Source organism: Neopelma chrysocephalum, unplaced genomic scaffold (genome assembly GCF_003984885.1).
Source record: "Neopelma chrysocephalum unplaced genomic scaffold, ASM398488v2 Primary Assembly neopelma1_80b, whole genome shotgun sequence".
Taxonomy (NCBI): Eukaryota; Metazoa; Chordata; class Aves; order Passeriformes; family Pipridae; genus Neopelma; species Neopelma chrysocephalum.
In genome coordinates, this window is record NW_020897742.1 from 10046556 (window position 1) to 10071074 (window position 24519).

The 24519-nt window shown below is 36.6% G+C and overlaps 1 protein-coding gene across 25 annotated transcripts in view; it reads left to right on the plus strand.

The window, feature by feature from the left end:
• The window catches only part of MYT1L (myelin transcription factor 1 like), a 327282-nt gene that overhangs the window by 254819 nt on the left and 47944 nt on the right, over positions 1-24519 (plus strand). For 14 of the 25 annotated variants that reach the window (XM_027690164.1, XM_027690166.1, XM_027690165.1 and 11 more), the window contains 8 exons: positions 665-755; positions 3041-3148; positions 6321-6532; positions 12293-12540; positions 14779-15015; positions 16714-16835; positions 17199-17261; positions 17759-17827. In XM_027690164.1, the coding sequence (XP_027545965.1) occupies positions 665-755; positions 3041-3148; positions 6321-6532; positions 12293-12540; positions 14779-15015; positions 16714-16835; positions 17199-17261; positions 17759-17827 (1150 nt within the window). The remainder of the gene's footprint in view (positions 1-664; positions 756-3040; positions 3149-6320; positions 6533-12292; positions 12541-14778; positions 15016-16713; positions 16836-17198; positions 17262-17758; positions 17828-24519) is intronic. The other 11 variants (XM_027690175.1, XM_027690183.1, XM_027690176.1 and 8 more) reach the window with 2 other exon arrangements.

Here is a 24519-nt window from a genome sequence, read left to right on the forward strand (position 1 = left end):
TCTACCCATTACAATTTTCACGTTTGTAGAAAATACAAGCAAAAAAGTAAGGGAACCATTCTGCTCATCATATAGATATGAGTGATATATCTATGTGGAAGTGGGCAGAACTGGCCCCTAGCTCAATTGGGCTGCCTTATAGTTAGGGTTAAATTCTGTTCAGGGTTGTACTGAGGTGTGTTTCAAATAATTCAGTGTTCTAGCAGTATAACTTGAGAGCAGATTTTAAGCTCTTGAGTTTGATACTGTGTTTATAAAGCTATGTATTATGAATACATACATTTCCTGAAAGAATTTTTCTAGTCTTTAATTTTGTATTGTACAGTTGCTAGCTCACCCTTTACTGTTGAGTTGATCTTTGCTCAGTAGTTTTGTTCAAAGAAGATGTTGGGCGTCTTCTGCTTCACTGCTGCACCAGAGATGTATTTGTTTATAGGTTCTGTAACTTCCATAACTTTCACTGTTGCCCTGTGTTAATAAGCATAGGGTCACAATACTTACTTCCCTCATCAGGCTTTATTGGCTATGTGTGTCACGTGTATTTTGAGGAATGCTGGTTGTTAATGAATCCTGCTTTGTTTTAAAATGGTTTCATATATACTGGGATTTGATTTTTTTTTCTTGTTTTCATACTCTGCTGTTTTCTCTTACTCTCCTTGTCAAGTTCTTGCCATGCATGAAAATGTTCTTAAGTGTCCTACACCAGGCTGCACAGGCCGGGGCCACGTAAATAGCAACAGGAATTCCCACCGAAGGTAAGGATGCCATCGCTGGACACCAATCTAGAGGCAACAGTGCCTCTGAACTGCAGCCCTTCTAGCAGTCCATTGGCGGGGGGGAGTGAGAGTGTGTGTCATTGTTTTGTTCTGAAGATTGACAGATGGTGCTTCGTGTGCTTTATCCATTTTAAAGAGTAACATTTATTCATGTATTTTCTGAGGACGAGTGTGCATTTGCTATAGTATGGGTGAATTGATCCACAGAAGACATTATAGGCATCCTTAGCTTTTTGAGTGGATTTTTTTTTCTTTTTTTTTTTATATTTGCTGAACAGCAGTGGTACAAAACAAATGGTATGGCTCCTCCTGGGTGTATTTCAGGGAGAAGGAAGAGTCTGTCAATGTCATCAGGAGTAGGGCATAGTTCTTATTCTCACACTTCACTCTCCTCAGGGATTATTTTACAGTGCATGAAAAAATCCACTCTAATTCTAAAATGGGGTTTTTTTGTAATATATGAGAAACTGCATTTTAAGTACACATACATTACAAGTGTTAGCTTTCTTACTGACCACAGTCTCAACCCCAAAATCCTTAATCAGATAAAACTGATTGAGAATTTTGTCTTTACGAAACACCAGGTAAATGTAATGAGAAGCCAGAATTATTAGAAGTAAGTATTCTAGCCAAAAAAAAAGAGATCAAGGAAAAAAAAACAACTTTCCTATAGTTTCCTAAGATTAGTATTATATTCTTAGTGAAAGGATGCTTGTGCCCATTAAATTTTGTCAAACAAATTAGACAATTATCAAAACGTTACTGTAATTCTCATAGCATAATTTTCTCACAGAAAAATAATAAAATCTTGCCTATTTCTTAATGATGTAAAAAAATCCAGGAAGTGTGGGTAAGAGGGTAGAAGGAACTATGCAAGGTTCCTGTTATCAAATTCTTTTTTACTGTTAATTGTGGCATGAAGGCCTAAGGGACTACACAGGTACTGGACATTCACTCTTATCAAGCTCTGGGTTACTACAGCTCCTCATATTAGCTGCATGTCTCCCAGAAGACTCTTGTGGGTACCAGCCTGTCTGCAGTAAGCTTGGGTACCTCTTTCTTCTCTGCAGTGATGCTGCCAGTAGATGCAGCATAAACCTCTGAGAAGGCTCTATGGGAATTACTGCTGCTTGAAGCAGCATTCACTTCTGGTTGAATATCTACTAGAATATTTCAGGTGTCTGAGGAAGAGCGTGTCAGTGGAGCGCAGCTGCCCTCTGGCATGACTCCAAAACATACAGAGCCCCCTCACCCTTCTGCAGAACTAGGGCAGTGAAGGCAGGCTGGGGGGAGCAGTCTGCAGTCTGTGCTCACCTCTTTCTGCAGCTTTTGGGGCATTTTTCTCTGCTTCACTTTTTTTCTTCTTTTTTTTTTTTCCCCCTTATTTCCTGTAAAGAAGGGAACATCTGGGAATGCACTGATTTGCCTTTTATTTTAATTTCTTTTCCTGTGGAGAGCAGAGAGAGCTGCGGTCACATAAGCATGCAATAGACTATGGCAAAGAAAGGACCATTGTCAGGTCACAAGGTTTTACGGCTTCACTAAGAGCACCATCTGCTGGCATCAATATATTTATTTTTTCCTGTTCTAAATCTTTTCCACAAGAATCAGGCTTATTATTGCCACTTCAAGAATAGTTCAGCATTTGCAAATTAATTGAATTTCCAGTGCAGAAGTGCTTTTCGTGTTACATCATCTACTCTTAGAAAGCATACTTTAATGGCTGAAATTCATGAACAAACACCAAGTATAACATAGTTGACTGTAGATTTAGAGACCCAGCGCTAAATTTTGCACTCACTTATATATCTAGCAAAAAGATTGGCGTTAGTGGAACTGAATGAATTGTGAAGCAGCACAAGATTTGGCCTGTATGGTGTTGTCATTTAGTCGTCTTCAGGAGCCATTTCATTGGCAGCATTTGGAGATACATGAAGGTCACAAGTCTGCTAGCAGAGCTGCACAGTAGATTCCAGTTTATATCCTCCTGTCCTACTGGTGCGTTTACTGGCTGACATGGATGAATAATCTACCCGTACACAGTCAGAGCAGAAGAGCAGATGTAAGATCTACCATGCAAATTTGAAAGCAGAAGAAAGGAAGTCTATTCTAGAGAAAATAAACATGACCAAAATGCTTTTGGAAACCCTTTTCCTTCAGATTCTTCCTGATGCTGGCTAAGGAGGAGAAGGAGTAATTGGATCAGTGCTATAATGTGAAACTATGCAGGACAAGACAATTAAATTTCCTTTCTGTAATTGCAGCCTCTCTGGATGTCCTATTGCTGCAGCAGAGAAACTGGCTAAAGCTCAAGAGAAGCATCAGAACTGTGATGTGTCAAAATCAAACCAGGCATCAGATCGGGTTTTAAGGTATTAGAAATCACTATAATACTTATTATTATGCAGAATTCATCACACATTCACCTAATCTGAGAATTTATATTTATATACGTTGTATATACATATATATCTCCTTTAAAGAAGAGTTAGAATTAGGGCTTCTGGATCCAATTCTCACAGTGTATTTTTCCCACTCAATTTTCATGGGGGAGGGTTGGTAATTATTTTGGCAAATACATGTAAAGCTGAAAAGCTCATTTTTGTCTTAGGCATTGTTTGGTGTAAAGATGACTGCTGGAGTGCAAAGTCTAAGAACAATGTGAAAAAAGTTGGTATCTTTTGGGAATAAACTAATATTTACCGGTAAGTCTTGGTTTTTTCAGCAGGCTTTTACTAGTAAATATCAGTTTAAATTAAACCAGAAGCCCTATGTGCATTACCAAACTGGGAGTACACCGTTTAGCAGGACACTTGGAAAAATGCCAGGTATAGCTTAGATTCCAACGTAATGTCAGGCTTAGCTCTTTGTCTCTGTTCCCCGCTCTCTGCCAGGAAGGACAGAAAGAGAGAAAAATTGTCCTAAATTTTCATATGGGAAGGACCTTGAACCATTTTTATATGATTATACTCCTTTTCTTCATCTATATGTGATTCTGCATTTACACAAAGCTGTACCCAGCTTTGTGTTATTGTCTCCTCTTTTGAGATATGTGGGTAGAAAAAAATATTATTTCTAAGGAGCTGAAGTGTGAAGGATATGTGTAAAGGAACTAAACTTCCGCATGATTGTACCAGCCTTATGCTGATGATGCCCCAAGAGCTGCAGAATTTCTCCATGGATACTGCAATAACTGTGGGCTAGTATAGGTACATCTCTCCCAGCTGCCTCAAAGAGTGTGGAGGAAGTGCTGCAGCTTTAGTTCCCAAAATTTCCCATTTAGCCCATAGATTTCAAAGTATTTAGCTGTCTTCTAGATTTCAAAACTGATAGGGCTGTTTAAAAAGAAATTTTTCTACTGCATTATCAACATCATTCTTTGAATATTATCTTAAAAGTTCATCTGATCTTGATGATCTTTTCAAAAACCAGTCGTTCCATAGAATTACAGTTCTACAGAAGACTTTTGTCATTCCTGTTGACTTTGCTTTCCTTCCTCAGATTGTTTTTGGTGGGCTTTATCTTAACTGCCCCTAATTCAGTTTTGTACAACTCAGCATTCAACATCCCAGACAGGTTTCTTAGAGAAAAGTTCTTCAAATCTCATTAATCAAAAAAAAAAACACCACTCTTTGAGAGAATAAAACAGTTTCTCACTTGATGGAAAAAGACAGATCAAAAATGCAGTGGCTTTTACCACGGCTCATTACAGGGAAGCCACTGAAGTCAGTTGCCATAGAAAGAAGACAACTGCTCAAAAGCAGCATCCTGTTTGCTGGTAAGCTCCCTAGGAAGTTATTCTGCAATCTTAACTTTGCTTGTGAGCTGCCTTGTGTTTCAGGTTTTATAGGCAACTCAAATAATGCTTTTCATCTTGTCTCCTGCTTCCCTTTTACCTTGAATTCATTGAATTATTTAAGATGAAGAACTTGGCAGCTATTTATAATATTTGCATGCAGGCAATTGATGGGCAGACAGATATGTTTTAAGAGTAAATCTTGAATATTTGTCTTCATCCTGGTTTCCATCCCACGTGCATTTGAAAGTTCTTACTTAAAAAGAAATCACAGTCATAGGACTTCTGTTCCACTGAAATTTTGGATTTTCATTGACTGTACAGGATCTGAATTGCACGTCTTTTAGCTAAATGTAGATTATCTTGAGACGGGATCAAACTGTTATTCATATCAGCTCATTGTATAAATAAACCCACTGTATTTTGTGTGGAAGAAGTGTCTAAAGGAATGAGCAGACATAAATCAAAGGGAGTAGTATGACTAATATGATTTCTTGGGTGATCTTTACATAAATATCCTGGCTAAATTCTATGAAAATTAATTCATTCACAAAAAACATGATATAATATTCAAAACCTATTTCTTACTATTTATCACATTTCATTTTGTCAGTCAGCATGATGGTACTTCTGGTCTCAACTGAATTTATGATCCCATGACTGTTATAAATGCAGTAAAGAAGAAAAAATAAAAAAGACTTGATTATATGAGTCTTGATTCCAGCAGAAGCACCTCAGGTGTGCTGCTCATCGTCTTCATCTCCTGCTAAACACAGTAGGTAGACACACAGCACTGTGTAGCAGTTACTTCCTATGACCCAGTCATATAACATTTTCTTATATAGGTAGGGTTTGCAGGATCTGACCTTCGTTTGACTGCTTTGAGAGCTGATGACTTCTGTGTCCACATGCAGAAGAAGCGTCAGTGGAGTTCACTACAACATTCTTTCACTGAGATTTCATCAGTTTCTCCAACTGCTGAATGACATTAGTCAGGGCTTTTCCTGACTGTCCTCCCTCATCCTAAATGAAAGAGATATTAAACTGAAGCAGTTTTATTCTGTATTCATTCTCAGGACCTTCCTTGAGGTGGGCATCTGTGTATCAGGAATCGCAGCTCCTACTGGAACCTTGCATTTAAGGGTGAGCAGGACCTGCAAGGCAGCAGCTCAGAGTCAACAGAGCTTGTGAGACTTTCCTGTGTATTTCTCAAGATGAACATGGATTTTTATATTGAGGGATGAAAAAGGACTAGTTCCTTTTGAAAGCACACAGGAAAACATCATACAACTCTGTTGAAAGTTGAAAGAAATTCAGAGGAAACCCCATTAATTAAGTGGAGCTTACAGTTCTATTTTTTCTTGTTAACATTTAAAGGAATTTGTCCAAACTTCTTCTGTCAGTCTGCTTGCCCCTCTTTCATTCACTTCCCAAAAGAAAAAATGCTTTCTGTGTGATGCGATTACATGGGGAAAGGGAAACCCTGAAGTATTTTAAAACAGAATTTTAAAATACATTTAGCTGCAGGATACATTTAGTGATATTGGAATTAATTTTGTTTAGGCTTTGTTCAAGAAAATATATATTGTTTGTCTGCTGAAAATAACCAAACTAAGGAAATGCAATAATATATTGCTGTCTCTTGAGTACAAGAAATAACTAAGATTTTCTAATCTGAACTATAAATTATGCACAGACATAGTAAACTGAACTGCATCTAACAAACTGTACATATCTTTAATTTCTAGGCCCATGTGCTTTGTTAAGCAGTTGGAGATCCCTCAGTATGGCTACAGAAACAATGTCCCCACCACCACACCCCGCTCCAACTTGGCCAAGGAACTAGAGAAATACTCTAAGACTTCGTTTGAATATAACAGTTATGACAACCATGCCTATGGCAAGAGAGCCATAGCTCCCAAGGTGCAATCCAGGGATATATCCCCCAAAGGATATGATGGTAGGAGGTGCACACTCTTATACATGAGAGACAAGTTTGCAGTTAATCATGTTGTTGTATATGTAAACATCATACAAATAAGACATGTTTTCATGTTCATACAGTATTATGAGGAATGCTGTCATGTGTAAGTTATTTTAAAGGCCTTTTTGAAAAAGTGTTGTTTTATACGGTGCTTGCTTCAGGATTGTTGCACTGGCAAAAGAACATCTCCAGCTATTTAGCTCCTGGGATATATTGAGATGGCAATAAAAGCTAAGTAATAGAGATAGTCCTTATGTTGCTATCTGGGAGTCCTGGCCTCAAGGGTCACATCAGGATTTTCGCCTCTGTACAGTAGTTCAGGTAACCCATAAAGATAACATACTTGCTCTGTGACGATATGGAAGTAGAAAACCTGGGTCTCATAGCATTCAGAAATCACTGCTACTTACTTAATGAGGCATTTCTGCTTATTTTGTCCTCATAAATACACCAGTTGGATTCACTGAAAACCTAACATAAGTAACATGCTTAGGAGCAGGCTGAAATTTGCTTCAGTTCAGGAGATGGATGGGGTCAGTCAGGCAAGAGGATTTTTATTAGGGGAGAAAAATGAACAACAGGATAAAGAAGGAGAATTTGGATTGTAGCTTTTGAGGACATCAGGAATTTTTCAAGCAATGCATTTATATATATGCATATATATTATATATGTGTGTATATAAAAGTAAACTGTGCCTTTGTCTCTTTTTTTTTTTTGAATGCTAGCAATTTATTTTTTGGTTAAAATATTTGATACTATTCACTGACTGCCATAAGAAATTTCAGACAGGTGTCAAATTTTTGTTTAGGAACACAGAAAGAAATATACTATACACAACAATTTATGTTGTTGCCTGAACACAGATTCTGACATTAGTTAAGCGGAGAAGGGGAAAATTGCTACACCTATTGCCTTCATATGTCTGATATTTTGGATATTTTGCTTTCTCATATAATCAACAGGCATGTTCTTGCACTATAGCAGAAAGGAGAAGGTTCGTGAAAGGCAACCTACTTTTTAGTAAAAGTGCCTTTTTTTCCTTCTCTCATACCTTCATCTTATATGTCTGTATCGTAAGGGCCTGAATGGGGTTAAAGGTATAGCACTGACTCAGACTGTGGTTAGGAAGGTAATGAGTGTACATTAATATAAGATAATGGGATATTAAATGTTGTGTATATATTCTATCTACTCTTGTAGAAAGGAAAGAATCAGAGTATTGTTGAGGATCCTGTGAAAAAGCTTATTTTTAGGTCAAATTACTGATGCTTAGGAAACTGATACATATTTTTCCCATTTAGGGCTTCTTTTTCAGCAAATAATAACAAACTCTACTTTCTTTTCAAAATCACAAGAATTTAAAATACATGTAACATTAAACGAAAGTTTAACAGTGGCCTTAAATAATAAAAGCCTGTGGGGATAGGGCTCACTGACTTTATTTATACACTTATCTTCCTTTGATATAAATAGAAATTTTACTTAGATATAAGACTGGGATGAGGTTGCTTCACTGCTCAGTAATGTGAGCCAGAGAGGACTGCAGGACACTGTATATATGTGATTCATATATACACTATACTTGCTGGTATAGCAAGTATAAGGAGTTCTTGTGTGCTCAGAACAACTGAAGCCCGTTTAAGCTGGAGCAGGTTGTTTGCCAAGCAAAGACTAATTCCATATGGATTTGTTCCATATTCCTGGCTCTGCAGGAGGCAGCAGACACTGTACCTGGTTCCAAGTGATGTGTGTGCTGTTTGGCTAAACAGACCTGACAAAGTGGTCCCAGAGGTGGGGCCTAATTTTAATTTTCTTTGCACGCTATAAGTGACTTTCATCAAATCTTTAGGATTCACATCCCTCTGAAATTTTGTAAGTACTCCATCATATTTGCCTTAAATGGGCTCAGGAAAATCAATTGAATTCTTAGAATGATGAAGTGAAATTCTGAGCACATTGAAATTAGTCAAAGTTTTGGCCCTGACTTTGAATGGATCAAGGATTTTGCTGACAGTTATTGTAAATAACTGAATATGAAGGAGATTTCAGGAAGAGACTCTTCACTTAGAAGAGCCACTGTTTCTCAAGAAACTTTAAAGTATTTAGAGGTGATTTTATATTTGTGCATAAAAAAATAATTTTGGCTACTATAGCCATTATGGAGGTACAGAGTGCATACCTATTATGTATGTCAACCAAACATGTTTATATTAGAGCAGATTTAGTTCTGAAAAACCTGAAAGTAAGGCTAAGGTTTTGCGGGAAATGTGCAGGTAAACGGTGCTTTAGTTCTGACTATGAGACAAAAAGTCCAAGAATATGAAAAATCAGTAACTTCATATCTCAATCCTTTTTTTATTATCAGCTAGTACTGTATTTTCATCATCAGAGAAAGGGATTATATGTTCAGTAAGTGTACGGTGAGTGACATGAACATAAATAGCTCCTTTGGATTGTTTCCTTGTTATTTTTTTTCTAGTAAGCTTTACTAAAAAACAAACAGAAAATGTATACCCAACCAACTGTCGGTTGGGTAGGATGATCTGATCATTCTTGAGAAATCTTGTATTTGTGGGCTTGTTTTTCCTTTGAAACCAGTTTCATAGTGTATTGGATGTTGGGCTTATGGTATATGGTAGTAAAGATAAGAACAGCTGGACACAGCAGGCAGAGGTGATGGCAATGCCTTCACTGTTGCTCAGTTAATGGCAGGAGTTCCTCTCATTCCACCGATAGGCCTGGGTCCTTCTGTCTCCGGTTCAATTCATCTCCTTCTGCAGTGCTCAGAAGGAGGTGAATAATTTTTTTTCCTATTTTTTTCCACTGCCTATATAGGAAGCCTATAATGAGTATGTCAGATATCTGAAGGTAGGTGAGATGAATCTTTTATTGTGCAGGTCAGGAAAAAGTGTTGAAATGTAATTAATTTACACAATACATTCAGTGTTTAGACAATATTGTGGATGGAGGTGCTTGGGCAGAATTGAATTCCACTCCAAATACCTTCCTTTGGGCTTTTATGTGTTTGGGATCTCTCCCACTCCTCTGTTGTCAATTAGTAAAAGAAGCCTGTAGACTTTGAGAGGTTCTTTGTAATCAGCCCCCAGGGATGTCTGATGGAAGAGCAGTTTGGGTATGCAGCTGGTTAGACCTGTGTCTAATGGGAAAGGTGTTCTCCACATTTGGTTTCACTCCGAATCACAAACCATAGATGGACTGCAGAGCTTCCAAAACCTGGTGCCTCAGGGGTGGGCAATATATCAAGCAGAATTATCTGTTATTGAAACAATGCAGCTTTCCCTTTATTAGTGAACAGCATGATTTAGTTAATTAGAAATTGATGATCTTTGTTTCTCCCAAAAAGCTAATGTGAAGTGAACAGCCTGGGTTATGTGACTCATCTTCAAATGTACAACTACAGTAAAGTTAAAATAACCATGGCCTTTTCTCTCTAAGTTTTGCTTAAATTATTGGTAATCTGAAAGCTGATAATTGTGTAGCATGCTTACAGCACTTTACATCTTCAAAGTGTTTTGCAATTGAATCACAACACAACTAAATTTTAGAAGCAACTTTCTCTTTATAGGGAAAATGAATTTGAGGGATATTATAGTTTGACCAAGGCCACAGAGGAGTTCATATCAGAGCCTGCATGAGGTTTTGATGGTTAGTTCTACGTATAAAGCTGCCTCTTTCTCTCCCTTTCTTTAGCACACATTCTCATATAGATATTTATAATTTCCCATTTAGTATGTCTCTTATATCTGTCTAAATGTGACCTACTGTAACAAGACTAACATTTTTTGTAAATGACAAAAGTCCCATTTGTTCATATGTATTTTGAAAAATATTTCTAATTTGACAAGTTCTAATTTGACAAGTGTTACAGCGTGCTTGCTCTGTTAACACAGTAGAAACTGAATTACTCAGTTATTTCCTTCCTTACCTATAGGAAAATTCTCATGTGTCTTGGATACTATAACAAAGTAACAATGGATAAATGCTGATTTTTTACTCAAACCACCACTGACTACTATATTAATAATGAAACTCTTGAGAACAGTTCACAAATTTATTATTAGTGGATACCCTGCTACAGTAGTGCTACTATGTGTTCAAAACAAAGAAATGTGATGAATGTTTAGCATTCACTTCATTTTAAAAAAAATCACACCCTGTGCATTATGTGGCTTTCCTGAGAAAACTCCATCTGTTATGATTTAAGTGAAATACTATTTCCTTTGCAGTAAAAATAACGCCATGATTTTTTTTTCAGTTTTTCAGAGAAAGGAGAATGACATAAACTCTAGCAGAGATATTTTGCTTTCAGATTCTTCTTTTGAACCCTGCCTGCCTACCAAAGCAGCCTGTGGTTCACAAATGGGCTGTGCTCATGGGAGCAGATTATTATATGTATGTCTGCTCCAACAAATACAACTGAAGAGCCTGGCATTTAAATGGAGCCCATCACAGAAGAGCTCTAGCTAAGGCCTGACCTTTTTTGTAAAGCTCTCTAATCAACATGCTAGTTGGTTATTATTACACTGTGCTATAAGGTATGATCTCTGCAGTATACATTTACATCTTAAGGGAAAATAGTTGCTGTAATATGCATGTATGTATCCTCTGACCTTGACTTTTATTTTTTTAATGAAAATACATAAACTTTTAGATTTTGGAGGTGAGCTCATACTTTCTTCCTTTTTTTATGAACACTTTTAAAACAGTTCATTTGGGAAGAGGGTTGGAGAAATAAGTGGGCTAATAGGGCTGTTTTCCATTGTTGCTATAATACCTTTGGCTGCAAAGAGCATTACTTAAAAGCAGCAACAGTGCCGCCTTGTATTTAGATAGGCTGGACATGAGCATTGTCTGTGCCTTGGCTCTCCTGTGACCTCCTGCAGCTTCTGGAGGTCAGAGTACAGCTGATCAGAGTACAGCTGGGCATTGTTGCCCTTGGCGCGAGCAGGAAGGGGTGTCTTGATCCTGACTGTTTCTATGAAGAGTTGTAGGTGCTTGGGTTGTTTGAAGGGGGGGACATTTCACTTGTACCTGTTGCCATTTAAACAGCCACTGCTTCTGCCTTTGTGCAAGTCATGGTAAAACTCACACGTGACAATGACCTTTTCTTTTCTGTAGTGCTCCTTTCCTTTGTGATGACCATTGCCATAAGACTTGCCTGTGACGTAGGAGGAAGAAAAAGCTTTTAGGAAGCATGAGCTGTTTGAGGACATATGGGTGGCACTGTGGCCTAGAGGCCAAGCCCATCAGCCTTATGGTGGGCTTGATCTCCAATAGCTCTGGGGAGTCTAGGCCTTAAATTAACAGTTTGCTCATGTAAATAGGAAAAGGTCCTGTAGTGTTACATTACCTGTCATTAATAAAAATGAATGAGCTGAGCAGATTGTACCTTATGTCTGACTATATATGTGGGGTAAAAGCAGTGTTTCTGTGTCTTTATTTTTTTCTAAATCCAGCCTGTTTGTCAGAACGATTCATGATCACATCATGCAGATTTTTACAGGAGATTATTTCATACGAGTTCACACATGTAGCATATAAAACTCACAGACAGAAATCAAGAAATACAGCCATCATTCTTATTGCGGGCTTTTTTTTTTTGGCATTGGTTACTGTTCCTCATTATAAATTTCACCTCCAGCAGTTTGTTTTTCTCTTCACTTATGCAGAATGCTCCTTCTTTTGAGTCATCCTTGTCATATTTCTTCCCACAGCTAAACGCTACTGTAAGAATTCAAGTCCAACCAGCAGCACAACAAGCAGTTATGCCCCTAGCAGCAGCAGCAATATGAGTTGTGGTGGAGGCAGCAGTGCCAGCAGTACCTGCAGCAAGAGCAGCTTTGACTATACTCATGACATGGAGGCAGCGCACATGGCTGCTACTGCTATTCTGAATCTCTCCACTCGCTGCAGGGAGATGCCTCAGAACCTCTCCACTAAGCCTCAGGATCTCTGTGCGAGGGTAAAAATTAGTAATTCTGTTTGTTGATGAAGATTTCTCTTAACTGTACTTGTTCGGTGGCCCTGATAGAGAGAAGAATAGCTTTAATACATCTTGCCTTTTTTCCCCCCTCAAAATTAACATAATCTGGTTGCTCTGCTAAAGCAAGGAGGAAAAAAAAGGAAAGATATAAACTGCTCACAAGTATCCCAGGAAATCCCAATGGTTTTATGAAAGGATGATACTAACAACATGTACTCCTTTTTTTGATTTCTCTCTTACTATAATTATAAAAGATGTTTGGATTGCTCAAATGCTATTGTTTGCACTACTGATTATTTTTTTTGTTAAAATAGTTCAATTCATAGGTTTTGTGAAAGGATTAAGATTTAACTCTGTATTTTCATTTAAAAGTCACAAATGGGACCTAAGATTGTAAGATTTAGTACAAATTTCTGACATACTGTGTACTACAATTTCTTGCCTGTCTGTGATATTACAGTTCTTAAGTCACTGCATAATACATTTGAAATGAACAAATCTGTGCAGATGACTTTAAATGTGCTTAACAGTATTGCAGGGTCACTAATGTTCTGTATGTTCATAGAACCTCAGTATATTATAAAATGGCTGTACAGATACAAATAAAAGCTTTTGTCACTAAGATTTCTGCATTAAGAAAAAACAGTGCTCTATTAACGTTCATTAAATATTTGGGAGAAGATTATTTTTTTCATTATAAACTTCTAAGGTTTGACTCTGATCGCTGTTCAGAAATAAGTATTTAACATGCACAAGCAAACAGTACAGTGCTGCCTAGAGGAGACCACTAGATGGCTGAGCAGACAGATGCAGTGCAGAGGAAACATTTTTATTGTGCTTGTAGAGAGCTTTTGAGCTGGCAGACATGTTCTGTTCTTCTACATTTAGCAAAGGTCTGCTTCCCCTTATCGTGTAAAGCCCCTCGATCATTCATAACAAATTAAACCTGTAGCAGTAGGTATTAGTAATAATCATGACTTAAGCCAGAATGGTGAGCAACTTTGTTTTCAAATGCTGCTTTTTATATCAATTTCAAGGGGAAATATCTTTCCCACATGTAAATAAATGCAATTGTTCTCTATATCAACATGATGGGAGAAGTTGGAATAAAGTGCTAAAAGTCTTCTATGTCTAAACCAGAAAGGGCCTCTTTCCTAATGTGTCACTTTATATTGAGACTGAAGGAATGAATCTGAGAAGAAAAACAAGTATTTTCTAAATTAAATTGGCAGCAGCAATTAGATATAAGCTCTGACAAAAAGCAGTAATTCAGAAAGAGAGATTTGTATTCACAGTGCTTTCTTGCAGCTCTGTTATTACTAAAGAGGAGGGAAAGTCACCAAACATACAAGGAGTTGGTCACATTCACGTTAGTTTTGAAACCAAATATCTCATGGAACATTTCATTTTTGGAAGGATGAGGGATTCTTTGTTGGCAGTTTTATTTTATCTGCCTTTAGTTTTTTTCATTTTGTGTTCATTTTAAGATTCTTATTTCTCCTCAGCTAGTATAATAGACAACCCTTGTTCATTTCTGCCCCATTTTTCACAGTACCTCAGTTGTCACAGAAATTGGTACAAATTATTATCAAGATAGATATATGAAATGTTAGTACATATTCATCTGCAGGGAAAGAGCTGTGAAATTTGAATGCATTTCCTCATTGGCAAATGGTGTCTAAAAGGACTTATTTTGGTACCCTACCTCCCTGTTTAATTTTCTGACGTTATCTATTCAAGCATTGACTGGTAATGTTAAATAAAGAAAGAAACAAAGATTATTTGATGCTAGCTGGTTTTTGTAACTCCAATCACCCAGACAGATGTGAGGATTTAGAACAAGAATTATGCAGATATTACCTCATTGGTACTCACCTGTGACAGAATAAATCAAGAATATTAAGACAATGGCAAGAAAGTACCTTTAGAGATTTCTCCTTTATGTAAGATATTTTGCACCTATGTGCTGTTTGGCAGAAGGGATACTGAAGACTTTCCACTTTTCCCCAAAAACATCAGATTAGCCATTCAGGAAGAAATCTACTTTAACAGCATTAATGTTGTGTAACAGCATCATGCTATGTGTAGGAGGGGGCTCAATCCTTACAATCTATACAGGAATGGAAAAGCATTTTATCACTCTGCTAGGCAGTCAAATTGAAGAAGAGGTAGTGGTTTACTGAAGCCGAATTAACAATATTTTTCTTATTTTGACAGAATCCTGATATGGAAGTCGATGAAAATGGGACGTTGGATCTGAGCATGAACAAGCAGAGGCAGCGAGATGGTTGCTGTACCATTTTGACACCACTGGAACCAATGTCCCCACAACGGCAAGCCGTGATGAATAACCGGTGTTACCAACTGAACGAGGGTGACTGCTGGGACTTGCCAGTGGACTACACTAAAATGAAGCCAAGTAGGATAGATGAAGATGATTCCAAAGAGATTAATGTATGTCTTTTTCGTCTATTAGTTCTTGTTGCAGTCTAATTTTGGCAATTCATTAATTTTCTAAAATTTGGAGAGAAATAGGAAACAAAATTAATATGTGATAAAACTGGTGGTTTTCTACAAAAAGGGCTTTCTGCTGGTTAATCTTTAGGACTGTATCATGCTGGCACACATCTGATCTGTGACTAAGTTCCATAAGACAACATTTGAACCATGAATGTGAATCATGTTTTCTAACAGCATCATGTTGTTAACAAATATTTTCTGCAGTAAAGAAGTTTTGCTATATCCAGATTACATTACTCTTTATAAGCAAGTTGACATAACCGAGCAACACTGGGATAATCGTCTCTGACAAGATATTCTCCTGAATTTGAAAACCGTAAATGATGTGCTGAGTATTTGAAGGCATGTGTTACTTAGAAATCAATTTAAACAAAAGCAGCAGAGTGTAATGTAAACTTTCAACTGTTTCAGCTACTCTTCTAGGTTTCTTACATGCTCTTGATAGCTCTAAGTGTAAGGGCCTATAGTAATGAAATACGTTCTTTCAAGAATACAATGAAGGGATATTAGAAATCAGTGTTAGTTTTCTATTCATAATACCAAGACAACAGCAAAACCCTTTAAACAGAAGAGGCAAATAGAGAAAATATGTTAGTGAATTTGTATTACTTTTCGAAACGTAGTATAGATAGGACACTGAAGACGTCTGCTGACAAGGTTCGATGCCACTGCTTTTCTCCATTAGGTTTTAACCCTTAACCATTGTGCATCTTAAAATCCTGCACTCAATTCAATTTAGCTGTTTGAAGACTTCTACAGATTGATTTTTCTTGGCTTATAACAGAAAATTAGGCTAATCATTTGTGTGTAGCACATCTCTTGCCAATTTTAATTAAAATGTAAAACTGTTTTCAGTATCTTTGAAATATAGCATTTTCGCTAGATACTCCGAATGCATTCTAGCTTTGGTGATGCTTACAGTTGTGCTATTCATTTCATTGAACTGGGCAGGAAATCTGTCACTGTCAAGGAAATGTGAGGTAAAGCAGCAGATTCTTTCAGAGCAAGCAGAACTGCCTAATTCTACTGTGGTGTTTATAGCACCATCTGCAGGAATCACCAAATCCCTGCATTCAGTCACTACATTCCTGAAATAGATAGGTTTGAATTTCTGAATACATCAGTAAAGTAAATTACAAACTATGTCATTCTGTTTTGCCAGACAGATCCATTGAGATTTGTCCCAGATTGAGATTCTGTGTGTAAATGTTAAGATTGCTCCTCTTTCATCTTTGAGATTATCTAAATCCTTAAAAATGTTATTTAAGATGGCTTTTTGATGCATAAGATACTGTATTTAGTCATCTTTTTTGCCTTTCCACTCTTTTGTGGTGACTTTAGGGAAAAAAGCAGTCTTTTAGAGCAAAATAATATGACAACTATAAAAAAAGTTGGGGTTTGTCCTTATTTTTTCTTTTCTAGTTAAATGAAATATATAGTTCACATATTGTGAAGTCTTCATCAAAATATTCAAGTATAATTCAAAAGTTTAATAGGTGAAAGAATATAAAATAGTTTCATTAATTTTCTCTATCAGAATGGGATAAGAAGGAGATACCACCTGATGACTATTATTTTATCTAACTTGTAACCTCATCTAGCTGAAATTAATGTGTATATATTTGCCTGTAGCCGGAAGATTTGGATCCTTTCCAAGAGGCACTTGAAGAAAGAAGGTATCCTGGTGAAGTTACAATCCCAAGTCCTAAACCCAAATATCCTCAATGCAAAGAGAGCAAAAAGGATTTAATAACGTAAGCATAATGTGAGGTGAAATTATTTTTCTCCTTTTAACCTTTTCTCTCTTTGTCTTTTTTTAAACCAACGAATACATATACGCCTTGCAGTATGAGCATGCAACATTTGCAGCATATAAATGTTTCAAACTGCCAGTTAAGTAAAGTGATAAGCTAATGTGTATTTGCTTGTTCTTAATGATGCTATATTGTATTGAGACGCCATTTTCATTTAAACCGGTTCATTTTGCAGCTTTTCGATTAGGATGCTTAAAACCCCTTGCAGTCATTGCAGCTAAACTGGAAACAATGAAACTTTTAAAAGTTTTTTTTTTAAACATACTTACTATTTTGGCTGTTTTTGTTTTTGTTTGGTGGCAGATGTCCAACACCAGGGTGTGATGGGAGTGGTCATGTGACTGGTAATTACGCCTCACATAGAAGGTGTGACTTCATTTTTTTCATGGTGGATTCTGTCTTTTCAATTTATTGTTTTCAGCTTACCTCAACAATGCTGTCAAAGTAAAACGTTGAACTATGTGTTAACCCTTTGAGTAATATATGTTGATCTTAAAAGCATGCTAATTTGTGTGTTGTATAAACGTCTTTTATTTTTAAATAGATTACTAAAATTTCCAAAGTATTCTTAAGCATTTAAGTAGTTAACCCAGGAATCTCAAATATTTTTGTTATATTTTACTAGTTCATAGAGAAACAAACAAACAAACAAGATCATTTACAGTATGTAATTTTGGAAGTAATGTTGATAACTAAATATATTCAGAGGGTTAACTATATTACAGAATTCAATATTACAGCACTTGCCCCATCGCTTTTCTGCATTACAAACTTTTACTTTTTAATTTTTATGTTGTGTTTGTTTGGGAGTGTTCAGCTAATGAGAAGGTTAACATACTTGTATGTCCTGCCATGTCTTACAGTTTATCTGGCTGTCCCTTGGCTGACAAAAGCATTCGAAGTATGCTGGCCACAAGCTCGCAAGAACTCAAGTAAGATATAAAGAACAAATATTTTCTTTATAAATATTTATTTTACTGAAAATTGTGTATAGTTGTATCAAAAATTAGAAACACTGTCTGGAGAGCTGCTGCAGAAGAGGCTGATCCTGCTTGGAACATGCATTGAAGTCGCTTAAAGAAATTCCATACGGGGAGGCTCTATACATAAATCTGTTGACGTAGCATTTCCATTTGTGTATTCACTAGATATAGGGATAGAGAAAAGTCAGAACTTCCGGAATTTCATCTAAATGTTTGAATTCCTAATCAGTTTTTTTCTGAACTTTGGTTTGCTAGTTAGAACAGAAAATTGTCATACAATTAGACTGATGAAACACTTCTGATTACACAAGCAATAAAGTGCTGTAGTTTCTCAGACGCAGATTGGAGGGAAGAGAAAACAATTTGTTTTTCCCAAATGCTTGCATAATTTTCCCCAGGTTCTTATCATTGATCAGTCTAATGCATTTTCTCATTTGACTATGTTTTTCAGTGTTTACTTAGTTATTCCCCAACTTAAAATTAATTCTTTACAGTTCCTTTCAGTTCTTTGGACTAAAAATTGTGAACAATGAACGTTAGAGAATCATGAGATTTAGCTTTGCTCTGTCTTCCTGCACCATATACTCTACTGCAACTCTGTGTGGAAGAGCTATAGCATTTCTTAGTGCTGTAAGATAGTGGTACTCCTGAGTAGGCACTTTGGTTAACATGGAAAGATGTTCACAAGAAATTAGGAAAATTGGTTAGAAAAAGTATGAATGGATAGCAATAAGAAAGCAAGCATAAGGAAACTGCTGGAATAAGATTGCTCTCTAGTCTTAGCTACCCTAGTTGCTAGATGTAAACAATAGGTGCAAAATTTAGTTTCTTTCCCACACAGTCAAAAATAATGTTTTGAAATTATTAGCTTAGATCATGCTGGTATATGCTGCCAGAAGGCTATGGGATATGCAAAAGGGGATGTAAATGAGATCAGGGAAAAACATTTAAGTATAAGCAGAGAAAGATATGCACACCCCAGAGAAATTCAGATTCAGACCTAGATTTTGGGTTGTGATGGGTCAAGTGGTAGAAATTGGAGGAAGTGTAAATGCATAAGCAAAACATAGATAAGACTCTTGAGGCAGCGTGAATATTTTAAGCACATACTTTCCTGCTTTAACCCTTTATAAAGTTTCTTACCACATCTCCTCTGCCTTTCTCAAACATCAAACCTACCTAGTAGAGACCAGGAAGAAAAAAAAAACACATTTGAGACCTCACTTTTGTCTCATGCCATTCTCTCTACCTATTTCAAGTTTTGCCTAAGCAAAGAGAACAAAATAATTTAAAGTTATATTTTTAGGTTTAGCATCTATTCTTTATTAGCATTTAGCATAAATTATTAATTTAGCAGGTATCATTATACCTATTGAACACATAAAACTCTGTTAAATTTGAAAATGCCAGAATTTTAAGCAGGCTTACTTAACTCAGTTCACTTTTGCATTTGCATTATATGGCAAGCCTTCATTTTCTGATCATGTATTTTTCCACAGGATAACAGTAAATCATTGCACAGGGCAGACAGTAATCACTGCCTAAGCAACTAATGAATTTCTTCTCTTTTCCTCATTATCCCATGTGAGGCCCTGTCTGTTATTCACTGCAGTTTTCTCAAACTGCGCTCTGAAGATGTAGCTACTAATTCACTCACAGATTTGTCACTACCATTGCATCTGAGTGTTTCCTAATTAATTTATCTCAGTTCTAAAAGAATTAATTTATTTTCATCTTCAGTTATACTCTGACGTCAGTGTTGATATTATCCCCATTTTAAAGCCAGAAAAATTAGACATATAATTTCAATTGCTCAGTTGGATACTTTCAGGGCTCAATTTGTCAGAGTTCTTCACATCGTATAGAACTGTATAGGCTCAAAGCCACGTACCCTTGAATTTGCTTGGAGCTTGGAGTGGGAATTCAGCAGATCTACGTGATGAGTGATTGACCCTTTGTGAAAAGGGATGAACTCTAAAAAGTGGGACAGAGTCCAGTGTTTCAGAACAGCCAGACATCCATTCTCCTACCCCGAAAGTCCAAGCTTCCACTTGGCCCATTTGCTCTGTCCTGTTTTTCATCATTTTTTCTACATTATTCCCTGTCTCAAGCTCCTTGTCTGATCAGCCCATCTCCAGCTTCCATCACATTTATATTTTTATTGTTCTCTATCTCTACATCCTGTGATGTTGGTACAGAGACAGAAATAAAGTATCTTAGCATTTCTCACATATATTTCAAAGCAGGGAAGTAGGAGTCCTATGGAAGGCAGCATCCTTTATACAGCTCTCATTTATGCTCTTGTTCTCTGCTTAAGAGGGAAAGAAGATGTGATCATGTAAATGTAACAAGTATGCACAAAACAGTTAAACTGAAGCTATATAAGAGAATTTGATTTTGAAATTTTTGAACTGTGAAGTACTTCATTTACATCTGTTATTTTTCTGTGTGTGAGGTCTGGGAGTATAATTTCCTTGTTTCTAAAATGAGCAAGCTGTTAAGAAGCCATTCCATAATACAGGATACTATTGACTCTCTGTCAGGCCACTAGCCACCATGGGAACTTTTGGTGTCTGCTATACAGGTGACCCGGACTGCTGTCATAACAAATAGCAGTAGAAGATTTAGTGGTCTGCATGGGCTGACACCAAGAGGAGGTGGGGAACATTGCTGGTATATTTTGTACATATTTTCTGACAGCAGAAGGTTAGTGAGGATCAGTAACCTTGGCTCCTGCCCCAGGCTGTAGAGGGAAATGTACACGCATTTTTTGCCTATATCCCAAGCTGAGATCCCTTCTGTCCTGTCCCTACTAATCTGTACTATGCTCATCTCTTCATCTTCTATTTCTTGTTCATGTTTTCAATGTAGTTGTTTCCAGTCCTCCATAAAGATTTCAACCTCTGTAAGATTTCTGGCAAATACTTGCTTAATGTGTAGGGTACAGAGAACAATTGATAGTGCAGTAGAATTGATAGTGCAGTGTAGGGATCATATTTCTGGACTGCATAGTTTGGAAGGATTTAATACTTTCGTGGCTTTGCCGTGTGGCAAATATCACATATATGCTGGTAAAGCCTTTATATTACATTTTACCAATACATAATCTCCTTGTGTATTGTACAACACAAATATTGTATAATGCAGCATCCTAACTGGAATTTTGCTAGCACACTGGTTCTTTTTGTGCCCCAACTAAAATATAAAATAGCAGACATTTCAAATAATATTAATAAATAATATCAGTCAAATAATATAAGAATCCAGAAAGGTTAGATGAAAGTTTATTTTGCTTAACAGTTATGCTTACTGTATTGCCTTTTGGTAGTTGTGGCTCCAGGATTCCATCACCCACATTTCCTGGCTCCCAGAATACTAATGTTACAGTTTTCAGTTAAATTGTTCCAGAGTCAGCATAATTATTCCTTACCACCCATGCTTCTCATCTGTAAGGGTTGTTGCTCAGGTTTACCATGCAGGTTGCCCAGTTTTCCACTTTCACCCGAAGCTCAGGTAGAAACACGAGAATCTTTGTGCATAGTTTATCAGCAGACCAAAGCAGTTACACAGCGTGGTCAGTGATCTCCAAATAATAAAAGAATTTCTTCTGCTTTAATTTTCAGTTACTGCTGCTGACAAAAAAAACCAAACCAAACCAAAACAGGTCAACAGCTTTAAGGCTCTCTGTAGAAGTGAGTGTCTGGCAAGGATCCAAACTTTTCCAGTATTAAGATTTTTGGTTTATAGTACTTGTGAAAAGTAACTCATTTTTAAGACCTAGGGATACTTTACTGATGACTAAGCTTAACTATGATAGGAAAGCAATTAACAGCCCACCCAGTGACAGCTACCAATATTAAAATATTCATAAATTAATTCCAGTTTAATCTTACCCAGGGGCTTTTTCTTATCAGTTTTCCTTATTTATTCCTTATCATAGCAGCTTTTTCTAACAGTTACAATTACTTCAAAACTGTAATTTCACTGTGAAATTATAAATACTATTAAAACCCAACATTTTGAAGCACTTTAAATCTTATTCAAAACAAAATTTAAAAAAACAAAACTAACAAAACAATAACAACAACTCAAAGCTAAAATTAATTATTATTTTTAAAAGGACACATTTTGATCATCAGAAATCAATCCCAGACAAAATGTAGCATACTGGCTGAGAACATTACTACTCAGTGTCCTGCCAATGTGAGAACCAGAGAACCCAGTACCAGAGACTCACAGAAAATTACAACCTTAGTTCTACTTAATGCTACTTTGATGTAAAAATAATCAGTTTTTCAAAGGCCATGGAAAACTAAGTATTAGCTTGGTCTGCCATGGAACTGAATATCATATTGTCAACATTTACCCTCATTTCTTTGGGTCAGTTTTCTTCCGGAAAATCCCATTAGTATTTATATTAAAGAATCTGAACCTCAGAAAGATTTGCAGTTGGAGTAGGTGCCTGCAAGTTTGGATGCTTCTCTAATACTGTTGTAATATGCCCGATTCTTCAGTTCCCAAGCACCTGTGTGGATTTTTCATGTCATTGTTTTCTATGGTGCATGTCTTTTGGTATTTCCCTATGGCACTTACAGGGAGGAGTACAGCCTCCTTTCCCTCACTGCAATGAAAGCTTTTTGATTTCCACATCTCTTCTTAACTCAAAGTGAGGAGCTCAGTCTGTTTTTCCATGTTCTCCACAAGGAAGTGAGTTGGAATTTCTGTGCCTCCATCTTTTTTCTGTGTCACTCTGCCTTAATTTCCATATTCTTGCTGATCATCTGATACTCTTTCTCTTAATTTCCTTTCATCCTTGTCTCCCTGTTCCCAGATGTGTCATCCTAGCGGTGTTCAGATGGAAAAGTGAACTTCTCTGAAGCTCTCCCTGTTAGCCACGATTCTTCTAGGAAAAACTACTCCATGAAATACAGTTTTTTTCTGGATAGAAAGGATATCCTTACCTCATACTTCTAGGAGATGCTCTTCCATATTACTGTAATCTCTATTACTGATTCTTATTGATGTGATTTTACTGCAGTTTGCTAGGCAAGAACTAGGAAGAAGAGATACCCTCTCAGAAATGGAGAAGCTTCTGTTGTTATGTATTCTTAAGAATACATAAAATAAAATATTACTGAAAAAATAATACTATCTTCCTCCTTGCTTTAGACATCTGGCAAAAATTAGGCCTTCTAAAAGAAAAATTTAAATTCCAGAAACAAAAATTAGTAGGATATATTAGTAAAACACTATAGAAACATTTCCCTTGTTAGATAGGTAACCACTTTATTCTTGCACATTGATCAGTACCTATACTTTTTTAAACCTTGATAGCTCTCCCAATATACAGTCGCTTTATCTAATCAAACCAGTTATTTCTGCAGAAATCCGGTTAGCTGCTGAAGTGATTTCTCCACCTACATTCTGTGTTTTCCAGTTGAGGTTTTTCTGATGTTCAGTTCCTGGATGTACATTTGTTGCTTCATCTGCACAGAAGTATTATCCCTTGCCTAGCCTTGCCTTGCCTTGCCTTGCCTCGCCTTCCCTTTCCTACCCTTCCCTTCCATTTTCCTGCTGAGATTACATTTGTCCTCCTATAAGAATGCAGCAAGACTGAAACCCATTATATAGTTGTCAGTCACTTTTATCTTGGAAAATTACTCTTTGTTGCAAGAGAAATAACCGTTTCCATTCTTATTATCACTTTTTTACCCCTGTTGTTTATGTCTTTTTTTCCTACATGGGAAACTTAATAGAAGTTGTCATTACAGTTTTTCTTGAATATTGAGATTGTTGAGCCTAGTAAGTAACCTTGTGTTATGTTGAAATACTCCTTTGATGCTAAGTACGTATCCTTTGAATCTGTAGACAGTTTTTGAAATTCCTTGATACTTTAACTAACTTTTGTATAGAAAATGTAATTGCAAAGACCAGATGCGATGTATTTGGAAAAATGTTAAAAGTTGCTAGAGTGAACCGTTTGTAAATTACAGTGTTTTATTAACTTATCTGCAATATTGTGGTAAAAGAAACTGAACAAACTGTAGTGTTTAATGTTTTTTTAAATTGCAAGTTAGTGTGCAAGTCTAATTTAAATTATTAAAAACAAAACCAAGGAACATAGATCCCCAATTATTAGTTCACCTATAAGGAATAATCTTTCCCATTTTGTTCAACTAGATCCTTGGGCCAAGTGAAATTAGGAATCTCATGTGGTTTCAGTGGGTTTTTTTTGCATTTTTGTTTCCTGTATTTATTGCAGATTTCCACTTGGATACCTTATCTTTGATGGCAGCATGCATGCCTGGCCAGAACAGAACACCTTGGGCTCTGTTCCTGCACTTCTCAATACTCAAATGGGCACTGTAGGTTATACCTAGCATTTCCAACCTCATGTTGTGTGGTGTTATGATAATGTCCTTTGTATAGAAACCCATCATCTGCAGCAACCTCATCTCTGTAGTCGCAATAAGTTTTACATATGGAAGTGGCTGGGCTTTTTCTCTGTTAGAATAACTCATTCAGGCTCTGGTAAGGTTGAGTCATTCCATTTTTCTCACTTCAGTTTGTCAACTTTTGTCTCCAAAGTGGAAAACATTTGAATTTTGTTTACATAAGATTCTTCATCATTGTTTTCATTA